The sequence below is a fragment of the Coturnix japonica genome, chromosome 2 (genome assembly GCF_054131305.1).
Source record: "Coturnix japonica strain WE chromosome 2, WE-NBRP24, whole genome shotgun sequence".
NCBI lineage: Eukaryota > Metazoa > Chordata > Aves > Galliformes > Phasianidae > Coturnix > Coturnix japonica.
Window position 1 is genome coordinate 29,819,336 of NC_140664.1, and position 23,929 is coordinate 29,843,264.

General features: G+C 37.6%; 1 protein-coding gene across 19 annotated transcripts in view; it reads right to left on the reverse strand.

The window, feature by feature from the left end:
* Positions 1-23,929, reverse strand: part of SULF1 (sulfatase 1) — a 186,332-nt gene that overhangs the window by 4,073 nt on the left and 158,330 nt on the right. For 11 of the 19 annotated variants that reach the window (XM_085537328.1, XM_085537331.1, XM_085537330.1 and 8 more), the window contains 8 exons: positions 12,504-12,720; positions 9,749-9,995; positions 7,920-8,016; positions 7,741-7,835; positions 6,971-7,036; positions 6,329-6,501; positions 3,059-3,201; positions 2,812-2,935 (listed from right to left, as the gene is read on the reverse strand). In XM_085537328.1, the coding sequence (XP_085393454.1) occupies positions 2,812-2,935; positions 3,059-3,201; positions 6,329-6,501; positions 6,971-7,036; positions 7,741-7,835; positions 7,920-8,016; positions 9,749-9,995; positions 12,504-12,720 (1,162 nt within the window). Of the gene's footprint in view, positions 1-1,907; positions 1,942-2,811; positions 2,936-3,058; positions 3,202-6,328; positions 6,502-6,970; positions 7,037-7,740; positions 7,836-7,919; positions 8,017-9,748; positions 9,996-12,503; positions 12,721-23,929 lie in introns of all 19 variants that reach the window. The other 8 variants (XM_085537337.1, XM_085537339.1, XM_085537338.1 and 5 more) reach the window with 1 other exon arrangement.

Genomic DNA, 23,929 nt, shown 5'->3' on the forward strand with positions numbered 1-23,929 from the left:
CTTTGAAAATACACAGACAAGGAGAAAAGAGGAGATTGTAATTCCTACATCCTGTAATTAACTACATATGCAGAGTCATGTTCTGTCTGTTCAAGGACACAGGTGACACGTTCTTCCATGCAGAAGCTTTCTCCCTTTGTAGTAAACAAATGGTGGTATACTGATTGTTTCCATACAGGTCTGTTGTCCCAGTATTGTACTTGCAAAACTTGTAGTGCTGTACTAACTCAGGACATTTTAAACTGGAAACAGATCTAAGTGGAGAATGGAGATTGATAAACATTTTTTTTCATATAAAAAAAATATATGTTTTAGAAAAAAAGGAAATAAAAGAATCCCACCAGTACAGAGCTTGAACCCGGGCATCCTTGTGCGCTGAGAAGCTGGCTGTCTGGAATGAAGGAATGCTACACAGAGCAATATCACTGATGTTATACTATACTGTTTATCCCAGTAGTATAACCTTGATTGACTTGGTATCAGAAGTTAAAATATTTTCATTAATATACTGTGTAATGATGTATAACTTAAAGATTAAGCCTGGGCGCTCTATCTCATGTGATCCTACAATTAAAAAATGACATTTCTGTTATATTTGTAGTTAAGATTAGGAATATTTACAAGATCTTCTAATGAAAGACTTAAATCATAATTACAGGCATTACTCTCTACTGTTGCAGTAACCAGCTCCCATCAGGTTGTAATAAGCAATGTAAACCACTGGAATATAACCAAACAAAAGCTTATCATTTTCCTATACAAGTCAGAAAATACAAAATGGACTGCATGGAAAAAATAGCTGATAAATTTAAAGGTCTACAAAATATTGAAGTCCATTATCTTAATTGTTCTCTGGCTGTTGGGAACAGTGACAAGGCTCTTCTCAGAAGGCTGAAGAAAAGTTTTCCATAGACTTCTATACTCCTTGGGCTTTATACTTACACCTCAGGCACGCTATGTATATTAGGAACAACTCCACCAAAGCAGAAGGAGATGAAAATGTATAAAGACTGATATATAGGGAGGAGATATCAAGTCTAAATATGACAACCCTCTAATCTTTTCCCCCTTAACAAAAACATTGCTTGTGGAACAGTTCAGGTCAGTTAAGACCTGAGCCTCATGAGTCTTTTGCTTTATGGCTGGTTCCTCCACCAGGAAGAGGAGATAGCTGGGCTCAGCATGATAAACATGTAGGTACTGTAAGAATACTTGTCTGGCATACCTCAGGTTCAAGCATTAGGAATAAGACATCTCCTCCATTACTCTTCCTGAGTTCAAATATGGTAATTTTTAAAGAATATTTGGTCTCACGTGTCAGATCTGGCCTGAAATCATTGTTCCTCCTGCCCAAAGGAGCCTCATCTTTATGTCTTGCTCAAAGTGATCTGGATGCTGCATATGTGTTGATCAAAATGAGCACTCTTTTGCTTAAAGCAACATCTGTTAAAATTTTCTAAAGCCAGTGAGAAGATTTTACTTTACTTCTGTAGGTTTGATTAAGCATCTTACATACATTATATATTTCAGGTAGCTTTTTAAGCACAGTTGACTTCCTAAATAAAAAAAAAAAAAAAAAAAAAAAAAAAAAAAAAAAAAGCAGCAACAGGAAAACAACCCAAAAGAGGTTATTCTTTTTGTGTCATTTTTTCTGCATAAATATCTTAAGGAACACAAGCATGGAATACGAGTTGTATGAAGTCTTGCTGTGACAATGAGCTACGTTAAATGCAGAATGGTAGGTCTAAAAAACAATGGCCAAGTTCAGTGTAAAGTAGTTAGAAAATGCATGCATCAGAAGATATTTTGTGTGCAAGATGGCAGGATACAGACATTAGTTGAAATGGACTGGAATCATGCAATTATTTGGAAAGAAGCTGCTGAGGAGAATAAAAAAGTGTGGATACCTGTGTGGATCATAGCTTCCTCCATCTTTATTTCCTGATATAGGAAAATACAAGAGTAACTTTTGTTAGTGTTTAGAACTTGTAAAACCATTCACAATGTAGTTTTCCATGCACAGCATCTAATTCCTAAAAAGAAATGTTCTGTGTTAAATAAAGACAGAGCTGCAGTCCAACAAAGATTTCCTGGAAGTTTTATATAAAAGGAATGAAAAACCACTGTTTCTCAAAAATAATAAAACCCCCAAATGATTAAAAAAGAGAAACATTCATAGCTGAAGAAAGAGACACAAAGATGCACAACATAAAATACGTAGAAGGGAATACTCCTGTAATAAAAAATTTAAAAATCACAGTTTCAAACAACCAAATTTAAGTGCAGTGAATTCCACCTATCCTTGTATTCAGAGACACTTGCAGAGAAATGCTGCTTTCCTCATAAACAAAGGGGAATATGGATGATAAGAAATGTTTAGTCTCAGTTGTGGTGTAGCGCCTGAGGTTGTTCATACAGGTAGACGGCAATCAGAAACAATACAGGATTTAATACCTCATCTGCTACTGTTAGGTAGAACCTAACCAAGCAATCCCTGCAAAAGAGAAAGGATCTATGGCTCTGAAAAAAAAAAAGATCTGCATATGCTTGTTACTGCTTAGCGCAAATAACATGATAGACTTCCTGCTGAATTTCTGTCAACTGATGTTTGTTGTCATCATCTGTCCAGAATAACTTGTGCAAACTCGCTAAGAAGTTTTCTGGTCAGGCAGTTATGTGGAATGGTGCATTTGGATCATTCCACCTTGTTAAGAGCAACACTTAAGAAAATCACACCTTAAGGATACAATTAAGGAGTTGACAATAGCCTAATAAAATGCATATAAATACTCTTTTCTATTTTTCTTGTACCTGTTTCAAGTCCCTTCGGCCTCGGATTGCACTGCTTATAACCTTGACAACTTCGTAATTCCATTAACTGTACATGTAATTGATTTAAAATGCCTCTTTCCACTGTATGTACGGTATTTGTCAGCTGAGAAAAAGGAAAAGGAGAGAAAAAAATACTTACTAACAGAAATAATAATAATAATACAACAGCAAAAGGCAACTAGAGTAGTTTAGCCTACAATATTTTGAAGCAGGGGAAGGGATTTACCTGATAGGGGTCAGTGTTCATATCAAAGAATTCCAAGAAGCCAGTTGCAAATTCACAAAAGAGAAAATTGTGGGTGTCATTCACTGTTCGCAAACACCAGTAAGTGTTGTTATTTGAGCTTGTGCAAGCACAGAAAGATCCCACTGTAAGTAATGAAAAAAGTTGTTAGTTTAGGTGAAAAATCATAGGCTTGTTTCTTATACTAGTGAAATTTCAGTTGATCTTCATGTTCTTATATTCTAGGTCATTTAAAAGAAAAAACATTTCATATTTGAACAACATTAGATTCTTATCTAGAACAGGTCAAATGCAGCTAACATGCAAATTTATCACACAAATTTCTCAAATATATAGCCAAATAGAGCAGAAGATAGTAAGTAACATAGTTACTGTGGCATATTCTGTTCTGATTTATGTACAGATTTTGGGATTGAGCAGAATTTAGACCTTATAAAACAACACCACAAGCCCTGATCCTTATGATCCATATGAAATGAGACTCATTGTAATTGAGTGCTGTTTATAGGGGTACTATTATTGCCATCAGTGGCTAAAATGGTACCATTAGTAGAGCCTTTGAGATGCAAGTACAACAGATAATTACAAAGGAAGGTCAAATTGTTGGTATAATAAATGACATGCACAGAAATGACACAGCAGTCAAATTGTGAAGCACTGTATGGGAAGGAGGCAAGTGGGAGATTTGGTAGTTTAGGATTAATGACTTGAAGAAATGGCATGGAGTTGCATCAGGGTGATGACCCTTGTGAGTTCCTTCCAACTTGGGCTATTCTACCATTCTATGATTGCTCTATGAAGAGATGGTTTAAAAACAGGGAGCTTGTCTGGCATTTGAATGCAGGTATGATGGAAGAAGCAAGATGGGAAAAAAGATGAATGGATAAGTCTTATTTTATGTAGTTCTCTCCTACTGGCTTGAGTCTCTCAAATGTAACTACTTAACCATGATGTATTTTGAACTACAATCCCTCATTTAATTTATTTGGTACATAAATAAGAGAGAAATTGGATCACTCAGTTAAACCTCTGCTCAAAAACAACCCCAGGTAATGTAACTGGATTACATGTTATTATTTTTCAACCTGGGGAAGCCTAAAACAGATTTCCACTCCTAGATCCAGGTGTCACATAAGAGGTAGATGTCATTAGAGAAAGTTAAGATCTTGTCCGCACACTCAAAATGGGGCCTGGACAGCTCTTTCACTGACCAAACGTAGACATGCATTTTAGGGTTATATTGCAAAAATACAATCATTTGGTCTTCACATTGCGTATTTTGTGCAATATGCAGATTTAAAATATGGTAGCAGATGAACTTCTTTCTAATTAACTGAAGTTTAACCAAAAAACTAGCTGGAGCCAACAGGTAGTTTTAGATGTGACTACTAGATTAGTTTTAGTAGGGTATGTTTAACACGATGACAAAAACTTTTCCCAAGCACCTAATATATTTACGATTGTTTATAATGTCATTCTGCCAGCAAAAAGAGGCTCAGAAAGGTATTTTCTCAAAATCTTAAAACAAACTGATAGTAAAGTTTTGCTTTTATATTTAATTAGTCCTGTGACTTTCTGTAATAGTGTGCATGCATTAAATACACCTCATAAATCTAGTAATAGTATTAACCCTTTTTATCCACATAATCAGAATCAATACTTTGATTTGGTTTTGGTTATGAACTGTGTTACAAGGACATTTTAATACCCCATGACTGTTACTGGAGCATTGCCAGGATGTACAGAAAGATAAGAACACTTTTCATAACTGCTTGCTACTCCATAGTTAAAAAGCAAAACCTCGACCTAAGAGTTGTTTAAAACAAAAAACATGTATATAACTGCTGTAGGAACATTTTACAATGCATAAAACATATCAGCAGAAGTTCTAGTGCTGTCAAAACAAATTACTAAGTAAGAGAGAGCATCTTTCTTGAAATTAGGATGTCAGATTTCCTGCTTGGAGTCATTTATGAAGTCTCTGCAAAAAGCAATGCCTCCTATGCTATTACGTTGGCCCATGATGTCAGAGGCGGATGTTGGTGTTATAGCACTAGTAGCTGAACTTTCCCATCAGTATCCCATTACATGTTGTTGCTGTGTGACAGATGGCAGCAGAGGGGCAGTCTGACAAAATGGTGTCTGATGTGGAAGTGCATATGAAGCAAAGGTGTGTGGTTGAATTCCCTCATGTAGTAAAAATGGCACCTGCTGATACACACTTATGGAGACCAAACAGTGGATGTGAGCACAGTGAGTCAGTGGGTGGTGCATTTCAGCAGTGGCCACTGCAACAGTGGGTCACCACTGGTTCAAATTTTTATGAGCTTGGCATGGAGGCTCCTGTTCTTTGCTGATGAAAATGCATAGCTAATGGTGCTGATTATATTGAAAAACAGGATTTTGTAGCTAAGAATTTGGTCTACCAATAGTGCTGTTTTGCCCTTTGTAGCTGTTGTAGTTCCCATGGCAATAAATAAGAGACATTACTTTTGGAGCAGTCTAAGTATGTTGTAGCATAATCAACATTCAATCTTTAAGTTTTTGAAAGCAAAGTTTTCCTTTTCATAGGAAATCTGGTTTGCAGAAACTTTAAAATGGTAGTGAAAGTCCCAATGTTCGAGTAAACTTCTCATCAGTATAATTGACATGGCCTTTGAGTTCCAACCTCAATGAAACTAGACCATTCACAGAATTAATTCTGAAGGAACCATCTAATACTAACACACAAATTCTATCTCCTGTTGTCACAGCTACTTAAATCTGCTGATCTATATGTGGGTTAGAATGTACAGTTTCATTATATAGGGTTACACAAATTTACATGGATACAAATAGGGGAAGGGTTTACCCTTGTGCTTTTTACAACTTTGCAAGTCTGTGAATTCACTTGGAATTCCTATGAAGTATTTGGTCATCTGGACTGTCAAGATATGACAGGAACCTCAGTGTCTAGTTATGAATCTCTGCAAGCCATGAATCTCTTAAAGAGAGATTTTATAACAAGTAAACTCTTTTTGCTTCTGCAGTATTTTGCATAGACCCTCTTGTAAAAATTTCATATAAATACGTAACACAGAAATTAAAAACATACTCAAACGATGCTCTTCCTGAATACTTCAAAAAAAGTTCAGCAGCAGCATTGTTAAGTGCTGCTCTTCCACGTAATGACTTGATGGACTGCATGAGGTGAGAACTCTTGCACAACAGAGGAGAACCTAGTTCACATCTGAACACAGAAGTAAGACTTACAGTTCCAGAAAGGTGCAGTTTGCCAATGGTTATTGTCATGAGTAAAACATGTCAGTCCAGGAAGGCTACACTCATCCCCTTTCTTCTGGCGCTTTTTTCCCTTTCTTTCCTTCTTCCTTCTGCGATTCTCTTTGAACAGCTGCAGTTTGCTGTCTACCTCCTGTGCTGCTTCTCTGTTCAGAGAGAAAGTTGGTCATGGCTGATAGAACAGCTTCTGTTTGGTTAACAACAGCAGTTTTTACCCCTATCTGACTTTTCTAAGTATTAAATGATGAGAATATACCCTTTGGGAAGCTGATCTTTCTAGCTTAGCTTCCACCTCAGCAATTATGACAAAGTGTTTTCTTCTATGAGAAATGACACACTTTTGTGTTTAGGTTTAAATGGGTCTCTTTAATGATTAACTAGTCAATCAACTTCTGAAATGATTAATTTCTTCTGTTTCTAGTCTTTTTCAATATTATTCATAAACTTCTACATATACAACCAGAACTACTGAAGGCTTCTTGCTTGAACTTGCTTTATGTGACCTTTTGTTTCCCTCACGTCTTTCCTTCCCTTTCCCCCAAGAACCCAACCCATTCCTAATATTTCTCCATCACTAAAATGCTAGCTGAGAGAGTGAGGATAATAAAAACTTACTTGAAGGGATGTAGATGGCTCTTGATTTTCTCTTGGGTCTTTACGCCTTTCTCTTTGTTGTAGTAGCTATAGGGAAAAATTTAAAAAAATCACAGGGTCGGGAAACAACCCATTTTCAGCACAAAACCAAAACAGTAGCATAGCATCTTTGACATTTTCTTGTACCTATACAGTTTTTATTTCATTTGAAGAAGTTATATATGTGTGAATGATCTATGGTAAAACTATAGCTATGTTTAATGTATTAGTAGAGTACAGACGTTTAATCTTAAAATTTGTACATGCAAGTTTTGAGAGTAGCTTCTACTCTTAAAAGTGATCTAAGTAAAATTGGGATCTGGTAGTTCTTCATATTCAGCATTGCTGAATTAAGATACATACCCTGACACTTGAATATGTCTCCAGAAATAGGATAACTTTGATTTCTTCCCAGGCCAATAGAGAAATAAGTTCCATCGAGGAGAGATACAGAGCACAAATATTTACACTTCTATTATGAATCAGCTTCCTTCCTTCCCTGCTTTGGAGATGACATCTCAATAGGCTAACTCTAGTCATGAGTATCTACAGTCGTTATCAATACCAGTAGCTCTTATACTCTTTGTTTTCCGTCTCAGAAAAAAACAGAACATAACAAAAAAAACTCACAAAAGAAACAAAAAACTAAAGCAAACAAAAAAAAAAATCCCAAATCAAAACTGGAAAACTTGAAAAATACATGAACCTTATCAATCAGTGTAGCTGCAAAAGCTGAATCTCATCTCTCTTACCTCTGTTTAGTACAGTCACATTCGTCTGGTTTTCTTCTTTTTAGGTGTCCTCTAACTTCCCTCAAATTCTTGATTTTGTCCTGGAGAGCTTCAATCTGCAGAGACCAATTCTAAGTTAGATTTGTTCTTTAATAGGTAGCAGTGCAAAAAATTCACTCAGGTTTCCAAATAGCTCTTACCTCCTTATCGATGTAAGCCTTGTGGTCCTTCCAGGCTCTGGCAGATTGGTACAGCTCCCTCTCACAGCGAATAGTGTCATTTGGAAGAATAAAACACCTGTAGATACCAATTAAAGAAATGGGAAACAGAAGGTCATTGGTTTCCCAACTGCCTACTCTTTTATTCTCTTTATTTCATCATTTCTAATAATTTATTTCTAAATAACCTCTAGAATGTCTTCTCATGCTGACAATAGTATAATTGACTGCTTAAATCTGTTTTCTCTTCAAAATCAAATAATAATTTCCTCATCCATGACGCATGGTCAGTGCATGCTAAACAAAAAAGCTGTGGGATATTTAATCCAATCAGAAATGAGTCTGTAATGGAACTAAAAATCTAATCAGAATTAAAAGTCTTGTTAACAAAATATAACCATGCAACTACCAGCCCTGAGAAACAGATCCCTTTTATTCCTTGAATGAGACCCATCATCTGATGAATGAAAAATAGTTAAAAATATAATACAAATATAATTAATGAGTAAAGAAGATCAATATAATTAATAAAGATAAGGATAATAAGGAACAAAGTTAGAGCAAAATGTTCAAAGATGTGGTTAAAAAAAAAAAAAAAAAGAATGTTAACATAATAAAGTGGTGCAGTGAAAAAAGATTCATACCAGTGTTTGAAAAAATAATGCTATCAAGAAACAAAATAACTGGAAGGCCAAGGATGTGGAATGAGAATCCAACAGACAACAGGCTGGACTTCCAAAGTCTCTAAGCTGACAAACAGAATATCCATAAATATGGAAATACTGCTAACTATCTCATAGATACAACCTTCTTTGGGCCCCATTCCATCATAAACTTCTGAGAAGAAAAGCAGGAGGATTTAAATGTTTATCTCTTTCCAACCTCTCCCATTATGGTTTGTTTGTTTGTTTGTTTGTTTTTCACTCACAGAACTGGAATTCTGAAAGCAATATTTAGTAGAAGATAAAACGCTCTATAGGGAAATAATAATTTTTCCAGAAAGCCACTTAAGGCTTTATTAATGTCATGGAAATGATAATGTAAAGAAAGGATAATTTTTACTTGTTCAAAATTAACACTTACATTAACCTTGTTTAAAAAAATAAAGAGAGAGAGAGAGAAATGCTATTTATATTTCAAACATGACAAACATGTCAGGGAGGTTAAAATAAATAATGCCCGCGTTTGCCTGACTTCAGATAAATCATATTAGCATCTTTTAAGAGAAAAAGATTCTGAAATTGTTGACTTTTCATTTAAATTTAGTTAAGATTAAAAATTAAAAATGAATTGAAATTTCCAGGATGGAAAAATGATGGATCTCTTCAGGTATGTATGAGTCTGAAGAAGCTTAGCTAATGCTAGTTTTTTACAAACAACTAAGTCGTGAGAAACATGGTGTAACTAACTGAGCTAATACGTCCTCACTTGGAGTGGGATTTCAGACATCTGAAATTTAGGCCTCTATGCTTAGCTGGGTGCCCAGCCTTTATAATGAACAACAAGATTGTCTGCTTCATGGGGTGATTAATCCTTTGTAAGATACATGTTGTGATAAGGAGGACGAGTTCTCCCTCTAGAGTTTCCTGCTCCTTAGAGATAAAAACAAAGCTTGACGCTTCTCCCTTCAATACGCATACTGAAACTGCATGATTCCACCTACAACAAGCACGAGTTGAGCATATCTAAAATTGTCTGCAACAACAAGTTCTTTAATACAGGAACTATAAAACAGTAAAAAACAGGAAGATTGAAATTGGAAAATGAAAAAAACTTAATCTTAAGGAAATAAGTAGAAAAAGCAATTGTACTTGTGCGTCACTCTGACAGAACTGGGTTGACCTATAACATCAGTGCCATCAGCAACCATCGTGTCACCAGGAGCACCATCAGTTTCCTCTGCTTTTTTGTCATTTTCAGCATTGTGACGTTTGGTGATACTTCTGGTCTTTAACACCTGCAGTTCTTCCTCTTCCAGGTTTATGTCATATATTTCACCTTCAAATTCCACTGACAAGGACCGGGTTTGGCGAGTGTGAACAAAACGTGGTTTGTATTCTGCAGAAGAAAGAAACATCCACAGCTGCACACACATATATACTCAACTCCTGCCCTAAACACCCAGCATATTCCAAACAGCAAGAAGACTGTTCAGCATTAAAAACTTATTTTTCTTCTGTGGCTTTGAAGAAACAGATTTCATCATCTTTGGTTAGTTCAGGACCCACACTCTCATGAGTAGCATGAAATTCTGCATGCTCTGAGTTTTGCATTTCATGCTAGACTGAATTTATGCCACAGTTAACATCTATATTTACAAGCAAAATCACTATTTCAGAAATCAGGTATCTAGAATGAGACACTCAAAAAACCCAGAAACTAGAGGGTTAGAACTCCATTAGAAAATGAAGCCATTCTGTGTTGTGAAACAATGTCATCACTTGTAAATTGGCACATATCATAAATTTGACTTAAGCTTCGTAATTAAAATTGCTTTTTAAAAGGATCCTTTAAAAAGGCAAAAATCTGTCATATACTAGTTTATGCACTGAGATATATATATAAACTCTGACACACACACAGGTCATTCATATCTATGAATACAAGTTTTAGCCCTCCAAAACCTCGCTGTGTTGTAAAGTTAAAGTGAGCTCTGTTTTCCATTTGTTGCATCCATGCTGAGCACACTTTTTGTCACCTAACTGCATTCCGCGCAGCAGAATAAAGTGAGAGCTCTGGGAGAGTACTGCCTCTGGCATTTAGCATTGATTCTACTGCAGCTTTTTTTCTAGGGCCTTTGAGAGATTCACACTAAGCCAGGAAAGTCAAGAATCTTTTGAAAGGGAAGATAGTGAATCTCATTCAAATTTTTACTCAAACAACCCTTTCCTCCTAAACTGTTTCACTGGTTGCCTGCTGTCATGTTAAAAAAAAGGCTTCCCAGTCAGTGAAAAACCACTGTTCCAAAGTATCTTTCTGCTTTGTATAAATCATTAATGAAACAGTGAAGAAAGATTCACAGGATCAGATGGGAGAAATTCTGGCATTGGAAAAGCCTCTGATGATACTGCTTATTAATCAAGTGACAAAAAAGTTTTGGAGTACAAAAGTGTCTTATTCAATTGTCATCTGAAGGCTGAGGCCTGAACCAGTCGTTCCCTTAACAATATCTCATCACCATGATTCTCTGTTTGCCTCAGATGAATGCTAAGGGAATTTGGAGGAGGAGAAGGAGGAGAATTGAAGAGGACTGAAAATGTTGTAAAAGAGAAAAGCATAACAAATGACTTTTTTTTTTTTTTTCTGATGTCCCCTTCATATGCTCTCAACAGTTGTTTGCCCCTTTCCCATCTCCTCACAATCTCTCCCCAAGGCACTGCCCCTAGTTGCAATCCCCCTCCAAGCCTTGCTGGTATCCTGGCAACCCTTCTCTTTCCAAGGTAATGGTAGGAGTCTCCCCTTCAAATTATCACTTGGGGGAACATTGACCAGTTTGAGGATCACTGCGGTAGTTGGTGACGTGGAGACTTTTCAGAGGTCTGCCTGTGCACACTATGAATTTCCTTAGATCATACAGAACAAATGGAATAAATTATATCAAAGCAGCATAGTCTGAACAATGAGAACTGAAGACAGACAACATTGTGGTTGAATGTACAAAGAATACCAGGGATTCTTGTTCACTTGCAGAGTAGGGCTGGCTTTAAATCAGGAAATATTTTGAATTACACTGCCTGTCTCTTATTTTATAGACATCTGTGCAGCATCTTCTAACTTTTGCATTCCTTATGACTCAACAATCTTCCTGTTTTAGAGGCTCATCTCTATTTCATTTTCTGCTCCACTATTCTGAACAGAGGACAGGAACATACAACCTGTTCTTGAGCAAAGCCCCTGAAACTGAGGTTTGCTTTTATTGTTGTGGCCACAGAGATTCATGTTCATCATTGGGCAGATAGATTAAACTACCTGTTCCATTTAAAATAGAATCTCTTAAACAGGCCTTTGTGGTATAAATCCTTAGCAGAGACAAGTCCAAGCACTGCTGTCTTAAAGCCTGCTTGTGCATTCCCTTCAGACCATGCTCCACTAGAGGACACTACAATCTAACCTGTTTCCATGCAGCGCTCCTGGTACAGCCTGGAAGCTGCAGCTGTGCAAAAATTCATTCTGCCAGCAGTCATGGCCTTTCAGTGTCTTGTGTAGAAGAGGTCTTTGGGATATAATCTGACTGCATTTGAATTCAGTGTTAACGATGCAAGGAAACACTTGCTTTGGCTGTCTTAGCGAATAAAGGCACTGGTTCAACTGCAGATGCCACCAGGTATGTGTCTGTCCAGTGCGATAGGTGGCACCAATGCATCACCACCACAGCCAACCTGAGCAGTATTCTTTACTGTTGTGCAGGGATAACTTCGATTCTCATCGTTTTTCTTATTACAGAGGCATTTATGTAGAACCCGGCTGCCAATTACATTGTATTCATTGTATGCTGAGGATAAAACTAACACTGTGAGCCTTTACCCCTATTCTTTACACCAGCACACAGGAGGTCAGAACACTTACTTTGCGCACTGGGGTTTCTCAGAAACTGCCTTTGATTTTTTCTTTGGGTCCTGCTGTTTCGGAAATCGGTGTCTCCACAGTTGCAGTCCTTATCTTTACCACTGTATCCCCTGGAGTGGATGCTGCGGGTCCTTTTCCTGATGGCCAGGATGTCACTAGATACCTTGCACTTGTGAATTCGAAGCTTGCCAGAAGCATCTTCTGTGCACTGCCACTTCTGCAAGAGAGAGAGACACACACACATGAGGATGATTTCCCAGCAGCCTTCCAAACCCCTGCTGCTCTCAGATGGATGGCAAAAGATGACAAGCAAATTTCTTTCAAAACTAAGTGGTCTCTTAAAGAACAAACTGAGGTGGGAAACATTTTAAGGGACTAAATTTGCTCACATCCTTCTTGACATCTCTCTCAAACTAGGCAAACATAAGCCTGAATGAAATTGCTGTGAATCTGCATAAAGAAAATACAACTCAGCCAAAAATGATGTATAAATCAAGAGTATCTAGACTAAACACATCCATGAAAGAAGCAAGTAAAAAGTCTTAATTTACTGAGCCACAGCATACAGCTGTCAGGGCTGTTTTCACCAAGTCTCTTTTTCCCTTTGAAAAAACAAACTTTGCTTCTTTGTTCTGCAACTCGGAATTTCTAACATGATTCACGGGAAAATAAAAAATCTCCGCAGATGAAGAACTAGTTCATTTGTGGGGTTCCTTGGAAAAGAGAAGGACAAATCGTGGATGTGATTTACACAGAAAATACTACAACACTAAGAGCACATAATTTATTTCCATACCAGAGGCCAGAGTTAGGAACTACACCCTAACACATCCTTACAAACCATGACACTCAGACCTGAAAACACTTCCTACTCTTCATATGAGAAGCCTGAAAGCATAACTTCCCCAGGCACCCTGCTCCCCCCAGCAGGTGAAATCAGCGCAACAAACACTCCCAGAAAAGAGCAAAGGGAAAAACCTCAGGGATGGCAGATAAATAAATAAGTTTAGATAAACTCCTTCGGATCCACAAGTCTTGAGATTTGTATCAGGTTGGTGAGAAAACAGTTCAGTCTGGAAGGAGTACCTGTACAACATCGTACATGTGCTGAATGTAAGAGCAAGTGAGGGAGAATGAGAGGAAACAGAGATTTTTCCAGCTTGTCTGCACAATATCTGACTGACTTGATTATCAACATGACTGAATCCAGATGGAAGAACCCAGGTGGATTTTTCCAGTGGATCCCACTGTCTCTGCATTTCAAATAAGAAAGTAAGAGAGACTTTAATTTCCTCTCCACAGTGAACTGTCTTAAAAAAGGCTGTTTTTTTTCTTCTCTTCCCTTCCTCCCTCCCCCACCCCCACCCCCCCCCCCCTATTTTTTTTTTTTTTTAATGGATTGGTGGTGACAGATTGGTCATCCTTTGCCCATACCCAAAGCTTGCCACATGTGGCTGCAAGTTTATAGCTGGCATGTATAATACACTGCATGTGCTAGGAAGTCTGTGATTCCAAGTAAGTTGTAGCCCAAGTAAAAGTAGGAGAACTATAAATAGCTTTATTTACTTATAATACAACTTCAACCCAGTGAGCTTTATTCACATACAAGGCCACAATATCCACACTGCATACGAAGTCATTAAGTTCAGCTGGATAGGGCTGCAACAGCAACGGGTTCTTGTTCTTTGCTGATGGAACTGCAGAGGTAATGGTGGTGATTTTGTTGAAAAACAGTGTTTTATAGCTAAGAATTTGCTCTATCAAACAATGTTACTGTGCTCATCAAATCTGTTGTAGTTTTCATGGAAATAAATAGGAGGTATTACTTTCAGAGCAGCCTACATATATGAGGCCCAAGGCAATTCCTCTTCATTCAGTGTGGCCCATGCAAGCCAGAAGTTTTCGCAACCTGTGCTATACGGTGTCCTTTTTTGGTTCCCATGAATGAACAACCTTAGGTTTTTCTTTCCTCATTAATAATTGCAAGACAGCTAGATGACTGTCTTAATGCAGCTCCCAACTCAGTTTTTGACATGAACACTAATATCAGAGCAGACACATTTCAGTAAGTCTCTTCCATTAGCTAATGACTGCTCTGGACTGTTTTGGTGGTGCTGTCAAGCTGGCTGAAGAATGAAGAAAGAAAACTAAGCCTCAGGTAGATTTGCTGACCCGATAACCTGAGGAGTGAGTTTATGTGGTCGCACACAATAAAAAACAACTTCTGACTTCTTAGACACAGCAGTCACTTTAAAGGATAGAGAGGAGGAGAGGTAAAATACATTATCAAGCATATACTTACACTACCTCCACTCCAATAACTGTTTTTGGCTCTCTGCGGTGTTTTTAATGGCAGAAGTATTGCTCAATTAAACACTGAAATATTGGCTCTGAACCACAGCCCCATGACAGCGCACTTTGGCCGAATGCAGTCTGAGCTAAAAGATGGATCCCAAACTGAGAGGGCTTGCTTGTGGTTTGGCATGCCTTTGATCGCAGAACACTAAACCATGTTTAAAAGAGCATGGGCCTGCACCCGTCTGACTGCCGTCTGAGGAATTATACTCAGGCCCAGACTTTCAGGATAAACCTACACCTCAAAGTGACAAGGGGACCTCTACAGGCGAAGGTGTCTTGACAGCTGTAACACTTTTAAAATCTTTATTCTGTAATAGCAAGTGCACTATCCTATCTCAAGAAGACAAACTTGTTACAGGGTAAGAAGTGACTGCACTACTATAATTCCTGTGTTTTTTGTGTATGTTACATTTATAAACATATGGCACTAGTTCTTAATGAGTCTCAAAAGCACCATTTGAAAGTAAAATAAGTATTTTCTTTGCCTAATATTAATTACAGCAAGAAGTTCCAAGACTGGCTTCAATAGCCATTTAGATCATTTTTAAGAGTATTATGACTAACACTGAAACAAGACACTCTGTGTCTAATACGAGCCAATAACAGGTCTCTGTTTTAAAACAGGGATTAAATGTGATTCAGCTCCCTTTTTTTTAAAAAAAACCAAACTTTTAAATGTGTCATTATAAAGATGCTTCAGAGTTCTGAGATGGAATTTTTAGACTAACTTTCCTGAAACCTAGCCCATGCCAGTGTAATCATGAACTGAGTGTATGTTATGCAGTAAGGCATAATGGTCCTTCTGCTGGTCTTTAGATCTATAAAATGCATTAATGCACATAAAAGAAGATTCTGAAAGATGTGCTGCCCCATTCCAGCCCACCTTCCTTCCTATTGTGAGTACCAACTATTCTTTGAAATCCAGGTGTATAAGGTTTGGTTTCTGAGTCTCTATTTTTCCTTTGTAAAAACTAAGCAAAACAAAACTAAACTAAAACATTACCACATATAAAAGATAATTATGTCTCCATTAACTTTTAATTTATATATATTTACTTATTTTCCCCAAATTTATTTTCCTGCTTGTGTTATTGTTCCACAAAACACCCTAGCTGATCTGGAAATTCACAGCGGCCGCAGGAATAAGGGATGGTTGCTGCTTCTGGCTGCATGCTGACTTACTTAGGTCTAACTCAGAACTGAAAAACAAAACAAAATCCCCCACCTGGGATTTTGGAGAGAAAAAGCAAGACCCTGCCATTTGACTGCAACAAGTTATGTCTTTTCAGTCGCGTTATGAAACTAAACTTGTGTCTGCCCTTTTTCCTGTCACTGACTCATCATTTCCTTCTTTATTCTCATTTCATCACCTGTCCCCCACAACGATTTTGCCCTCACCTCACCTGCCCACCTTCAGTCTTCCTACTGCCTCAGTGTAACTTCAGAGCGAATGTAAAGGTGGAGGAGTAAGTTGCAGCAGCATTTTGGAGGGCATAAAAGTATAAAAGGACGCAGCATCACTTTGGGAGCTCAAAGTCCTTTTGAATCCACCTGACCTGAAGTCTGAATGCCTAAGGATGGACGTCTGCTGCTCGATGGGAAGGCTCACATGGATTGCAGTGGGATGGCAGGAAAAGCTTTGCCTTGGGTGATGTCACTAGCATGACACATTTTCTTCTGGGGCTAGAAGTTTGCCCGTATAAAGTCATTTCAAAGGCAAAGAGGAGTAAATGGACCAATTAAAAGTGTGTTATTTGTACTGGGTCATTTGGTTTTGCACTACAGCTGGCACAGTTCCACCTGCAACTTAGAGCTACAAGAGAAAGTCAACAGCAAATGATTCAATAGCTACCCTGGGTTGCAACTTCCTGATACCAATTTGTGCAACAGCCTTAAAGTTAAGTAAATCTACTTCATTACAGAACATACTTCAGGCATAAAAATATAAATTCAGCATGAGTCATCGTGCTGTGTTGTGCTGTGCTGTGAATATCCACTTAAGCAAGGAATTCAAATCAACATTGTTTAGCTAATAGACTGACACAGTTTTGAGAGTTGCTTCATATAAAGGGAAAATTAATTAGACAATTCATGAAAGGTGTCTTAACAGTAGCAAGATAAGGATCTTGATAAAACGCAATTACCCCGTATTTGCAGCGTACTCTACAGTGTAAAATACTTTGTCATACTTATGACAAGGCTATGAAACTGATAAACGTGATCAGAAACACAACACAGCGACAGTATTTGTACAGATGCTTTTTCATTTCAGTAATGTATGACTGACTTGAGTATTATTACTCATACTACGGAATGAAAAGGAAGTCTTCACGAACTTAAACATGCCACCAAGATAATTTTCTTTTCTTTTTCTTTTTCCTTTTTTTTTTTTTTCCCCTTCCCCCCCACCCCCGATTAGAAATATGATTTAAGTTGGAAAAAGCTTTAGATGAAAACACAGTTCTGTCTGTCTGTATGTATCACTTTCCTCTGTTAGCAATAAGAAGACCTGCCTGAATGTCAGGGAACCTGATGTGACAGTATCAGCGGAGTGTGGGTTTTGGTGTGATGCTGCAACAAGAACTGAATCCTGTTATTGTTTTCTCTGTGACATACAAAAAGTCCCTCTCACAAAGCATGTTGAGAAGCGTGTTGTAGTTAGCTGGCTATGGTAACTAGTACTGATCAGCAGCAGTTTACTTCTGAACTGCACCTGAACACTGAGAGACGTTTATGTTGTAAGGTCATGTCCTCTGCGTATAATGGCGATGTAATCATAAACCTTGGTTCTGACCTAGGCTCTGAAGTGATCCTGGAAATATGACTGAATTGTCGCTTTTAGACAGTGTTTGAATATTGCAAGCAAGTGCAGCTGTTTCACCAGGATAGTGTGCCAGGTTCGTTCAGGGCATTTGGAATTGCTGCTTTTTTTGTGGAGTAAAAATCTCATTTTAGAAGTGGACTGTGCTGCCCATTTGGGCAGATCCCACTTTCTTCACCACTCCCTTCTAATTAGACTGTTTTTTGTTGAATTCCCAGCTCCAGAATACATTCAAACATAATTTTTTATATATGGTCTTGCCCTCTGAGAAACTCTTCCTGAAAAGTGCAATGTTCAACAAATAGAGAAGTAATTTGTCCTGTAAGAATTGATGTAATACAAGGGGGAGAGTGTAGGATAAGCATGGAAATATTCAGTTAAACATACAAGGACAGTACTGGAGGAGACAAGAAGAATGAAGGAATTAATCACTGTATAACAGAAATAGTTATGTGAAATTTGCCACTTTCCATCTATTTTGCAGTGTTTAAGAAGCAGTAAGAATGAGATAATATCTTAGGAGGTTTCCAGATTATACAACGTTGCCTTCGCGATGTACAGATATGATTGATTTTAAACATCATGGCTCTAGCAGTTTTCAATGTTATAAATAATGCATGGAACGCAGTGTCAGTTCTAGAAGTGTGGGCATTTAGGTCAAGATATCAAACACGTCACCTCCACAGCGTTCTCTGCAAAATCCATTATCTTGTCTGTGGCAGCAGTTCAACATCAACAGACTTCTGTTGTTATTCAATAAATGCCCACTGCCAGGTGCAAGCGTGTCAATGACACTCAAAGATAAATCTAGCCATTCAACTATAAGTAGGAACGTCAATAGCAGTGGGTTTTTCTTGGGTCATACACATTTAATTTGCAGAGGACTTAATTTATGCTGTATTTCACTGGGTCCTTCAGTATGGAAATGAAGGAGTACCATATAAAGTATTAAAAAGGATTTCTGCATCATATGTTTTTTTTGTTTTGTTTTGTATAAATGCTTTTGGTACAAAAAAATTGCTTCTTAGGGTGCCATTCTACCGAGAAGTCCTACTGTTAGGGAACACTGATAAGACGGCAGCAAAAACATTGAACACAGTTGTGCTGTGAAAGAGATGAAGACAGTGAAAGGAAAATCTTCCCAGACTGGGATATCTCTGGATTTTATCTGGATAGGATTGGTGCTTCAGATTCCAAATAGCTTAGATTTGAAAAAACTGTCAAATCTGGAAAGAATGGTCCTCTGTTTACTAGGAAGATTAAATATTTAGGCTGAAATATGTAGTACCATACTTTGAAGGATTCCCTTTGGAGATAAAGAAACTTATCTTCATTTTTGGTTCTAAGTCATAAGCAGGATGATATTTCAACAAGGGCTATCATAAATTATGCAATTCCTAAGAATTCTTGAGCAACAAAATAGCAGATGTATTTCTGTCAACTATGAGAGATGACTTTGCAGGGTCTAAATTGAGCAATAGTTGCAAGAGCTGTTTGAGAAAAGACTGAAGTATATACTTAAACACACAACTAGTCCCAAACACATCTGCTTCCAGTTAAGCCTGCATGTAGAAGCTTTTCTGAGTAATGTCAAGATCAGTTGGTACCAATGTGCAAAGGGAAAAGAAGACCTGGCCTTGAACTGATGTTCTGGTAAAACAAGTTGATGCGATCAGCTGTTACTGCCTTAAATCCAAATGAACATTGCTTCTATGAAGAAAAAGCTATTTTCTTCTTTTATTAATCTATGCTGTTTTGGCTCCTAATATCTTGCTTTAGCAATGCTGTAAGAAGTTCTGTTCGAATAGCTGCCATATGACAGAAAATGGAGAAACAAGCTGAGGCAGGAGGCACCTTATGGAATAGAAATATGTTAACGCTCTCCTGCACACTCACGACCAGTGCCTTTCTATTCCTGTAATCATCAGGAGGTTGTTCTGAAAGCAGGAGGATCAGTTAGTGATGTTTACGTGCCATATCATAATTTTAGTTGGGTTTTAGTGGGTGCTTGGGGTCTGGCTGTCAGATTCTGGCCAGCCATCTGACACTTCTGTCCAGCTCTTACCGGCTTATGTGTTTTTATTCATACTCTGCAGCTGGTCATAAAGCTGACCATTACAAATGTATGGTCTGTGATATTTATTTTATGAGAACATAGATACTTGAGCCAAACCAGACTACACCTAATAAGCTACATTCTAATTTCCTTTACAATATTATCTGTAAGCTGACTGATGGCATGTATTCCTTCAGTATTACAGATGTACTCATACCAAACATTGATATGATAAGACGATAAATATAAATATGAATAATCAGATTCAGTACTTATGCTAGACTTTCAAATAGTGAAGGATATGTGAATAATAAGGTCTGTACAGACTATATAATGTTGTTTGGATCACAGCCAGAAGAATCTTGCATATTTACCACAGAGCTGATACTTAGATTCAGCAGCACGTCTCCAGTGACTACCTGTAAAGCCTTAAATGACTGTAAAATACATTGAGACTTAATCTAACTAAAATTTCACTCTACAGTCTTCAGGAGTTCTCTCCAGGCAGAACATTATTTGTTTAGGGTAGCACAGGGCTACAGTTCTCTGGGAAGACATCCAATATTCTGCATTTCTAATACTGAGGTGAGTAAAAAGAAGGAAGGTCACAAGGAAGGTCAGTGACTGTGGGGTGACATCTATAGCTGCGTTTGAGTTGATGGGCATGCACTTCATACAAACGTGTAGCACATCACATTTTTTCCATTCTGTCCACTGTCAGTGCTCATCTGAGCTGGCAGTAGATTACAGATCTTTACAAGTTTCAGATCTTTGCTGTTTACAAACTGGAAGGTACTGGAGAGCAGATGGTTGGAGATGTATGGCCATAAAACAAACAGTCCTGAGTCTGAGTTGGTTGCTGAGTCATGCAATCTAAGCTGAAATTTTAAACACAAAGCTTCACAATCTTCATTTTGGGAGGTTTATTTTTATTTTTTATTTTTTATTTTTTTATATATACTTTTTCCCTCTTGGGAAAATTTTGCAATAAGGTTGTGGTTTGTGTAATTTTTACAAGTGGTTAAAATATGTATGTTTGGCTATGGACTCGATACTGATTATAAATAATGGATTGAGTAGTGCACTGGAGTCTGCAGGTCTGTCAGAACAAGATCTAAAAAGGTAACTGCTATCCAGAAAACAGTGTTAAGTCCCAAAAGTCAAAATTATACCTGAGGAAAATTCCTATGACTCAGACTGCTGGAGAAAAAGAATAAATACTGATGAATTAATTCAACTTTCTAATTACATGTTTATGTAAGGGAAGAGAGAAAGGAAAAGCACAAATGAAAACACCATTAACATGCTCTTATTTGATATTTTCTAAGTATCCATAAGAATTTGGATCTAAGAAGATGGAACGAGTTCAACAAAAATAACCTGCCAGAGGATTTAAGAGCAGCTTGCCTCTAACCCTCCTAAACTAACATATATTCTCATCTCAGCTTGTTTCAGTGGCAATTTGAGAAGAGATCTGTGTCACGATAAGGCTACATTAATCTAGAGAAACCTTTGTTACATGCTATTATTTCTGGTCTCCAGGAAAACTAATAAAATTTTAGCTAAAAATTTGCATCGATTGATTCCCATTTTAAAACAATAGTGTGGGTAACAGTGATGCAGATGAATAGGTATTTCTGTAATGTTTACCGTATTAAAGCAAAACTGAGAAAGGAAATATGTATTAATATAGGAAAAAGAACTTGCATACCATTTAAGCAACAAAAACCATCAATAGTCACTACTAAAACAACTGGGCTTAATCAGGTGACCTCAGTAAGTTGCATCACATAACCTGGTGACAAATCTGGCTTACAAACTAAGAAGGAAACCATAGTTCCCATCATAATTTCTTGAAGAGCTCTCTGGGATGTGAAGCAAAGACTGCAAAGGAAACTCTTACCCCAACCCATGCTCCGGAGCTGAGCAGAACCCATCATGCTGCTGCTCCCTGTGCACTGGGAGTGACTCTGGCCTGTGTGGAACAGGACCAGCGGTGATGTCACTGAGCACAGGTCAACAACTGAGTTGGGGTAGAAGCCAAAAGCCAATTTGTTTCTGAATATGGCAGGTGACTCATATCTCATTGACAAGACAGACAAAATTTACAGCACTTCCCAGGTTATGAAACTGAAGAGGACAAGGATAGAACAAATTCCCAAGCCTAGGAATTAAGCAAGAAAAAAGATCTGGAGCATGTGCAATCACTGGAAGGAACATCTGGAGGTCATTTAGTCCAAGCTCCTCCTCAAAGTAGGTATGACTTTGCTAGGTTTTGAAAATATCACTGGATGGACCTTCCACAGCCTTTTGGGTAACCTACTCCAGTGCTTAATCACTCTTATAGTAACATTTTTTTCTCATTCACCTACTTAGCATTTCCCTTGCTGCAACTTGACCATTGCTTCCAGTTTACTTATTTATTTATAAAAGTAAAGGTTACCCTTTTGCTATGCACCTTCAAGAAATGTCTGGGTCTGTCTTTTCTCTAACTAGCTATTAGCTCACTGAAGGCAGCAATTAGATCCCCCTTTGCCTCTTGTTCTTTTGGCTAAACAAACCACCTCCCCTCCTCAGTACCTCCTCACAATCTCCAGGGTCCTCTACTGGATGTAATCCAGATTAAAGGAGGTCCCAACCCAAATGCACACTGAGTAGAGGCAAGTGATCGTTTCCCATGACCCATTAGCTTTGTTCTTGCTAATGCAACTCTGCATGCATGGTTCTCCCTTCTGCAAGGAATCACTGTAGGCTCAAGATAATGACCAGCTGAATATAACTCAAAAGTGAGCATATCTGTACAGTCATGTACATCACATTTCTGTTATGCTCTTGAGGATGTGACTGAACTTTTGGGAACCATCCTGCCATAATGAGGATTATGAAAAATAGTAAGGAGAGGATGGTGTACAATGAAAATGAGTCAATGTACGAATGGTGCTAAACATTCAAATCAGAAAGAAAAATCACGATAAGAACAGTTGAACTGCATTTTGCATGTGCATTTTACAACTATGTTCTCTTAATGAAATTAAAACAATTTCTTTTTTTGTAAGCAAAGTTTCATAGTTTCATAGTTTCGTGCGGGTTGGAAGGGACTTGTCTTGCTGACTTGCAGCTAACTGTAATCCATAGTCTAAATTTCCTTCTTTTTTGGACATAAGTATGAAACAGTTACAGAAATTGTAAAGATGTTCAGTATTTTCCTTTTTTCCTTACTATTCCAGGATACTTACTTAATAGAAAACAAATTAAAACAATTATATCCCCGAGTATCACATCCGTGAATGTAGTGATAGTTAGCAGGTCTCAGGATCACACCTCATTTTAAAACAAGAACAACAAATTATCTTCTTTTTCAACTCCCAATTGCATTCTCTATTTCAAATGAGCTGGATATTGACTAAAGTAACTTAACATGAAGAACACACTCTCAATATACTTGACAGTGCATTAATTCACCAGCTAGTTCTTTTTAGTTCCAGACGTTTAGCAGCAACTTCCCAGTGACTAATAATTGCATTCTTTAAAAGTTTGTCAGCAATCAATCGCATATTCTGAAGGTGATTTTAATTGAAATGATCTTAAGTGGTGTAAATGTACGGAGTAAGGTAAAACATCAATTTAAAAAAAAATACATTAAAACAAAGGTATTTTTCTATGTATGCACCTATGTAATTAAACTTAAAGATACTAACCTCAAAAAACAAAATTAATTGACATTAAGTTCCACAAACAAATATTACCTTTTTCTTTTCCAAGAGGTGCAAAACAAGTAGATGAAATCTGCTGGAGAAACCTCATATTAAATGATGATCCCTCAGTATTAAACAATGGGAACCATCTGGGCTAAAGTAAAATCATTTGCCCCATTAACTTTTAATTTTCTTCAAGAATTTTTCTAAGTGGAAAAATCTTGCAGACACTTATTTCACACAGCAATGCCTCACTGAAGGTTATGTTATTCCACTGCTGCTCTATAGATTCACATCCAGTTCATTCTTCACTGACTTGCCCTTCAGTAATGTGCATAACCAGTCCCCGCAGGAGAAGCTGCCCTTGCTTCACAAGGTTGGAATGGGAGTGAATGGGGCGTGAGATCCATGGCTTGTGCACTATGGATTGAGTGAGCCCAGAGGACACCAAGAGGATGCGCTAATGCATCTCAGGATGTTCTGCATGCAGGTGCAC